The sequence below is a fragment of the Lolium rigidum genome, chromosome 2 (assembly GCF_022539505.1).
Source record: "Lolium rigidum isolate FL_2022 chromosome 2, APGP_CSIRO_Lrig_0.1, whole genome shotgun sequence".
Taxonomy (NCBI): Eukaryota; Viridiplantae; Streptophyta; class Magnoliopsida; order Poales; family Poaceae; genus Lolium; species Lolium rigidum.
Window position 1 is genome coordinate 90,140,353 of NC_061509.1, and position 7,543 is coordinate 90,147,895.

The 7,543-nt window shown below is 53.1% G+C and overlaps 1 protein-coding gene across 1 annotated transcript; it reads left to right on the top strand.

The window, feature by feature from the left end:
- Window positions 1-4,753: 4,753 nt before the first annotated feature.
- Window positions 4,754-6,302, top strand: LOC124689957 (AAA-ATPase At3g28580-like). Its single transcript, XM_047223406.1, has 2 exons — window positions 4,754-5,355; window positions 5,453-6,302. Exons 1-2 carry the CDS (start codon window positions 4,754-4,756, stop codon window positions 6,300-6,302), a joined length of 1,452 nt encoding a protein of 483 aa, XP_047079362.1.
- The last annotated feature ends 1,241 nt before the right edge of the window (window positions 6,303-7,543 follow it).

The window sequence follows — 7,543 nt, forward strand, 5'->3', positions numbered from 1 at the left end:
TGTGTCACTAGATCGGGACGAAGCTGAGAGCCCCAGCAAGGACGGGTCACCGTGCATGAGCGTGCAACCAACAAATCTTCTCCGCCCTACCAGTCCCAAACTCCACCTGAATCCGTGCGTCCGGTTGTCGAGTTTGCCGGTTGTTAGTGCTCCGACCCGGAGACTCTCATGACGCTGCTGCCCTGATCTGGTCAACTGTCGCTGCCGCCGGCCGATGGAAAATCCCGCGTCTTCACTTGGCCACCTGTGTATGGGGAATAGGAAGTGCACGATCGACTGGCAGATGAGCAGCGGCAATAGCCAATCGCAGAGACCTGGGGACTTCAGGCTGCTCAAGCACAGAATCCTCGAGCTACAGGATATCAGCAGCTCTAGGCAAAAGTGCCCTTCTCTCACGGCACTCCCAGGCAGCGGAGATTAAGAGCTCCGGCCAGCCTTCTCCACTCACGGTGCACCTGCTTCTTCCCAGTTGTTACTCCTTATGCATCTCAAATCCTTCAAAAGAAGATTGGCATGCGATGCTGCCCGTGCTCAGGCTCTGCATATTCAGTTCAGATGGAAGAAACAAGAAAAGAAAGAAAAGACCAAGAATCTCTGTAGTTTGTGCTGGAAAATATCGAAAAAAGGTACAGATCCAGTAAGCGCTAATGCATGTGGACTGAACCGGAGTAATTTGTCTATTTAGACAGGAATGCTTTGCTTATTAGATCTGACTAATCTGGCATATTAAGATCATAAGTGCATATGTACAAAAAAAATACGGTGAAAAATAGCATCCGAAAGAAATACTGTATAAGATACATCTTGTCAAACGATAAGGGACTACTCGACAAGAAATTGGCATATACTTGTTGTTGGTTTTGGCAAAATAAAATAATGTTGTATCGTTTTCCAATCATCAATAAATACCAATTGTTAAAATTTGGAGTGTGACAATTGGACTGCCCATCACAATGTAATTAAGTGATTATTTTTAGAGAGATCATCAATTTGATATATAGGGCCAAGTTTGCTTCTCCCGTTGGCCAAGTTTATGATAGTATATCAATTTCAAGCAAAATTTAAGTCACGTTAAATTTATCATTTAAATTTTATTTCTCATCCGATGCAGCGCACGGGCAAATTTCCTATACCTAATAATAAAAGCAAAAGAGCTTCTTGTTGGTCTGTTTTTTATTACCCCTATTTTTCATCATAATTAGACTACATGCCACCGCTAAGTCAAATCAAAGAAAACGCTTCGCGAGTCACCCGTCCCGCTAGAACGCGTGTCACGCCCATGGGCCAAAGAAAAGCCCTCTGCTTTCTCACGTCCGCCTATGGAATCATCAACCCTCCCATCCCGGACTCGAATCGAGTTTCTGCCAAACTCGATTGATTTCTTTCCTCCTCTGCTCATGATATAATCTGCCCATATAGAGTCCAACTTCTTTGTAAACAATTCTTACCAAAATCATCAGATTTGGCTGAAGCCACCGCACCTCAAATTTGACAGCGTCCTGACGCACCGCACCAGGCGGCACCTTCCCCCGCTCTCACGATGTTGATTTGATTCGCCGTGCTTCGTCACCCTTGCAGCCGTGGCCGTCAAACGACTATTTCTCCGAACAGAGGAGGGGGCTCCGAGCGTCCAGAGGTTTCTGTCTCTACTGTTGTTCTTCCTCGTGCTGCTGAATTTATCCAATCGGGAGTAAACTCGGTGGAGGATGAACTGCTCGATACATCAGCATGTTCGGCGGAGGATTGGCAAGCAGACTGAGCGAGGAGGCGGCAATCAGGAGACATGCAGTTAAGAGCATCTTCAGCCGCGTCCCCCAAAACCTATTTTTGTCCGGCGCGTCTCCATACGGTGTCCGGCGTCCCGAGCCCGTCCCCGTCCCACAGGGGACGCACCGGGCACGCCGGACACAACGAAAAACGAGGCGGGGAGTGGCGGGGCCGATCCGTCAGCGACACGGAAGGCTAAAACCCCGTCGCCTACCTTTGGTCAAGCGACGTTAATGGCGTCCCTGTTTTCCCAGGCGACGCAGGAACGCGTCTCGTCGTGCATGGCCGCATGGCCGTCCGCGCCGGAGTTATTGCGTGCAACCACCCGCTGCCGCCGCTGTTTTAAGACGCCATGCAGTTCTCGCCGCTCACAATCCTTATCATCGCCGCCGCCTCCCCCTCCCAGATCTTCTCCTCGCCGCTCCAAAAAATGTCGAGCTCGTCCTCCCGCAAGATCGCCGCGGCGAACGGCTTCGGCCGCGGCAGCCTCACCGTGCCGGAGGCGTGGGCGCTGTACCACGCCCGGTATCCAGTCCCGCCGGACATGCGGCTGCCAAGCAGCGGCGGCTGGAAGATGGACGTGAATGGCATGGGTGTCCCGCCGCCGCCGAAGCCGGGCTCGGATCAATGGAGGGATGCCATCAAGGCCCGGCGGGCTCAACTCACCGCCGAGGAGCGGTTGGATCCGACGTGGGCGGTCGACAACAACGACGCCTGGTGGACGACGTACTTCAAGGTGAAGTACGACGTCGAGATGTACAACACCGACAACCTCGTCGGCGGCCCCAACAGCTGGAACAAGGACGGCCGCGCCCTGTTCTGGGGCGTTCCGGGGCGCACCCTCGACAACGTCATCCGCAACGGCGCTCCAAGGTTGGAGATGCCGTCGTCGCCGCCGCCGTCTCCTCAATGGCAGCCAAGGAGGACGACGTACTCGTCCTCCTCGCACTCTTCTTCCTCGGGACCGGCGCGATCGACGCCGTCCTCGTCGTACCGGTCGGCGCCCTACACCGTCCCCAAACGGGAGGTCAAGGAGGAGCCGGGGACGCCTGTCAACACGAGGCGTGGCAGCAGCGGCAGCCGGCGGCAGCAAGGGAGGCGCGGCGGCGCCCTCCTCATCCCGAAGCCGGAGGTGAAGGAGGAGCCGGAGGAAGCGTCGCAGGTAGCGCTGGCGGCGGAGTACGAGCGGCAGCGGCGGCTCATCGCCGGCAGCGACGACCCCGAGGACTGCCTAGGGCTGCGGGCGGCGTTCTTGGCGTCCATGAACGATAAGGACGCTCGGAGGGGCGACCTGGACGCGGCGATCGCCATGTCCATCCGCGACTCCGGCAAGCCGCTGGTGGACCTCACCGACGACGGCGAGGCAGGACCAAGCGGCTTGGTGAAGGACGAGCCCGTCGAGGAGCGCGTCAAGTAGGAGGTCGTCACCGACGACATGTACAACTTCCAGCAGTACTACGACACCTCCGGCCGCCGCAAGTGGTTGTAGATTAGGTTTACTTTAAATTTAGTCAAATTTCGTTCGAATCTATGTAAGTTTGGATGAATCTAATCGAATCTCGTTAAGTTTAAAATTTCTGAAATTTTATTTGGGGGACGCGACTGGAAAGCAACGTCCCCCAAACGCGGCACGAACAAAACACGTCCTCCAAACGCTCAATCCGGCGCGGTTTGGGAGACGTTTTGGGAGACGCGGCTGGAGATGCTCTAAGGAGCCGTAAGCAGGCAGAACAAGGGGTAGGGAGCAGGAGGCACGACGGATCGAGGGCTTGCCGGCGGTCGCCCCAGAATAGGCGCGCCTGCTCGGCCCCGGAGCATGTGTGATGAAAATCTCACAATCCTCTCTGATTTCTTCCATGGTCAGTTTTAGTAACTACTATAGTACATTGTGCAGGCTAACGATGCACGTTGTGCTGAAATTACCACCAGCGGATGTCACGAAGATACTTGACGAGAACCATCGATATGCACAGTAAACATCAGAGGGCGAGAAGGTTATCACCGCAACTGATCAATCTGAAGAAACTGACTGCAGCTACTAGGACCTCTAGAACGGTTGATCTTCGCCTACTGATTTGACAACCAGTGGTGCGTAAATTGAATATTTTTTATCCTATTTCTGAACTGCGTATTACTTGTTCAATATCAAGTTGTCGTAGAGACCAAACCATTACTCTATTATATGGAAAGAGCATCCACTAATCTCATAATCACTAATGACCCTTGCGGTGGCTTAAGGACTAAATATGCTGAATATTTTTATATAGCTTCTAAATGTATGTACTCCCTCCGGTTCATATTAATTGACTCTAATATGGATGTATCTAGACACATTTTAGTTCTAGATACATCCATATTGAAGTCAATTAATATGAATCGGAGGGAGTAGATAAATTGGATTGTCCGTCCAATCACTAATAGTTTTAGTTAATCACTAATATTTATAGCTTCATAATCACCAGGGCTAATCCGGTGCAACGAACGGACACTTTTGCTAGTCAAATTTAAATAAAAATCTTTATTTTTGTGCACTAATATTCATTTGAAGTGACCGTTTGGGATACGGCTCAATTCAACGTCGTGTGGAGACGGTTTGGGGACCCGAGATGCTCTCAGCGTGCAGTTCTGAAATGTTCGCGTCGTTCCCCGCAGGAATTTTGCGTGGAATCAAAGCAAGCTCTGCTGTTGAATTTGGTCAAAAGATTATGAGGGCCTGACGCCGTTGACGTCACTCCTCAGACGGAAGCCTGTCGTAGAGAAAGGCGAACGATGGGACGATTCATGCTCCCGTCCGACCGCGTCGAAGCAAAAACCGAGGAGCCGCCCAAGGGCCAAGGCCCAACACCCGACCGGAGTATAGTACTTTTTAGGGGAGAAGAGGAGGACAGGTGCCACCCGCACAGCACTTTCCGAACAAAAACCCCAACCCGGCCGCACACAAGCCCCGGCGGCGGCGCTCCCAACCTTCCGCCGCCGACTCACCGCGATGCCGCGGCCGAAGGCGACGATGCCGTCGCCGAAGGGGGCAGTCGAGCGGTACGCCGGGCTGGGATCGGCGCTGACGAGCCTGGGGTCGGCGCTGGCGGGCCTGATGTTCGTGTGGAGCATGGTCCGCCCCTTCCTCCCGCGCACCCTCTTCAAGTACTACCTCGGCCACCTCATGCGGCGGCACGCGCGCTGGCTCGTGGCGCTCCTCGACCCCTGGCTCACCATCACCATCACCGACCACGACGGCGGCGGCCGCCTGGGCATCGGGGCCGTCTACGACCGGGCCAAGGCCTACCTCAGCGCCCACTGCGCCACCCGGGCGAGGTCGCTCCGGGCCGAGCTCGCCGCGCGCGGCACCGAGCGCTTCCTCCTCAGCATGGACCACAACGAGGAGATCGCCGACGAGTTCCAAGGCGCCACCGTCTGGTGGCACTCCGTCTCCATCGGAGGGGCCGTCCCCCGGCGCACGTACCGGCTCGTCTTCCACGAGCGCCACCGCGACCTCATCGTCGAGTCCTACCTCCCCCACGTCTCCCGCGAGGGCCGCGCCATCATGGCCAGCACCCGCCGCCAGAAGCTCTTCACCAACACCTTCGACCGGTGAGCTTAGACGACCGATTTCTCCTTCCTCTCTGGGCATAAGGCGACCGATTTCTCCTTCCTCTTACCAGCTCGACGCGTGCGTGTTTCTTGGCAGGCACAACTCCTCCTGGAGCTACGTGGTGTTCGAGCACCCCTCCACCTTCGACACGCTGGCCATGGACCCTGCCAAGAAGCGCGCCATCATGGACGACCTCGACGCGTTCCGGAACGGCAGGGACTACTACGCGCGCATCGGCAAGGCCTGGAAGCGCGGCTACCTCCTCTACGGCCCGCCGGGGACCGGCAAGTCCACCATGATCGCCGCCATGGCCAACTACCTCGACTACGACGTCTACAACATCGAGCTCACCTCCGTCACCACCAACGCCGAGCTCCAGCGCCTCTTCGTCGAGACCAAGGGCAAGTCCATCATCGTCGTCGAGGACATCGACTGCGCCGCCGACCTCACCGGGAAGCGCGACAGGAAGAAGCCGCCGCCGCCGGGCCCCGACGACTACGAGGAGGCCAGGAAGGTCACGCTCTCCGGCCTGCTCAACGCCATCGACGGGCTCTGGTCGGCGTGCGGCGGCGAGCGCATCATCATCTTCACCACCAACCACGTCGAGAAGCTCGATCCGGCGCTCATCCGCCGCGGCCGCATGGACAAGCACATCGAGATGTCATACTGCTGCTTCGAGGCCTTCCGGTTTCTCGCCAGGAACTACCACGGCATCGACGCCCACCCTCTGTTCGACGACATCGAGGCGCTGCTGCAGGAGGCCGAGATCACCCCCGCCGACGTCGCCGAGCACCTGATGCCCAAGTGCGCCGACGACGACGCCGACTCCTGCCTCGCCAGTCTTGTCAAGGCGCTGGCCGAGAAGGCCAAGGAGAATGCCACGACGGCCGTGATCAACTCCATGGACGTGCTCCTCAAGGACGACGAGACTGTGCTGGACAAGTAGAATCTGTTAGCCACGAACAAATCGTTCCGTGTTACCTTAGTTTGATCTGCGCAGGAAAATGTAGTTCACTTCATCTATTGCCTAGTCAGAAAACGTTAGCTCTTGCTACTCATGCCGAAATCGCGTTAGAAATGCGCAGTTCATCTATTTCTCCTTTTGCTGGTATGAACAATTTGGTTTCATCGTCCTCATGATTTCTTGAATCCGGGTTGAGCTTCCTGGCATCTTGCATCTGCTATTTGGTCCATTCCTGGTCAAAAGACTCTGTGTTGGCTGCGTATGCCATGTGGATGCTCACTGCATGCACTAGCTGACTACCACGACAGCACGACTCTGTTGGATTGTGCTTCGACTTTGTCAGCCTACAAAGTCACTGACTTTGTGTCACTTACAAGTGGGGTCAAGTGGAACCCTTTATACGTGGACCCCACATGGCCCCACTTGTAAGTGACACAAAGTCAGTGACTTTGTGGGCTGACAAAGTCACTGAAGCACAATCCGACTCTGTTACCTTTTGCCAAAGGGTTGAACTGAGCAAAACGGATTACTTTGATTTGAGTTAATTGATTATCTTACATAATCAAAATATCGAGGCTACCCACAAAGTAAAAAATAAAAATATTGAGGATATATCAAGATGCCACTGCTAAAATTTGATCACCATTAGTAAAATGCAGAACAAGTTCTAATTATATTTAGAACGTGTCAAGCTAGTCATAATTATTTGAAAATGAACATCTATGTCCGAATGTATTACTCTCTCCGTCCCATGGAAGTTGTGTGAGATTTGTTTAAATTTGAATGTATCTGGAGTCTAGACAAAACTCTTGGTTGTATCTTGTATACACCTTTAATACACACTTCTGTTAAGTAATGTATTTTGCTATCCTACTAGTATATCTCAAAAAAGAAATATGTGTTGGTCTAATCAAATGTCCTGTGCTCTTAAGTGTTATGAGCATTTACCAGAATGATTCATGTGATGATCATTGGACGACAGTTAGAATATCCTTGAGTACTTTACAGGAACCAAGGATATATATATAGTTTTATATGGAGAAATGACAAACAAATCGCTGTAAGGTGTTGCACCGATATTGGTTTTGTCACATATAAAAATAAAAATTTCAATCTCAAATTAGGCTAAGTGTTGTTTAAAAGGTAGCACAATAAGCTAGAAGTTGTCTATGCTAGATTTAGATGAGTTCTAAATATTGTGACGGATTCTACAAATGAAGGCA

Excerpts from the sequence above, each read along its gene's own strand:
- LOC124689957 (XM_047223406.1), top strand. The coding sequence starts at position 4,754 with ATGCCGCGGCCGAAGGCGACGATGCCGTCGCCGAAGGGGGCAGTCGAG. Across the intron at positions 5,356-5,452 it reads TTCACCAACACCTTCGACCG|GCACAACTCCTCCTGGAGCT; the intron begins GTGAGCTTAGAC and ends GTTTCTTGGCAG.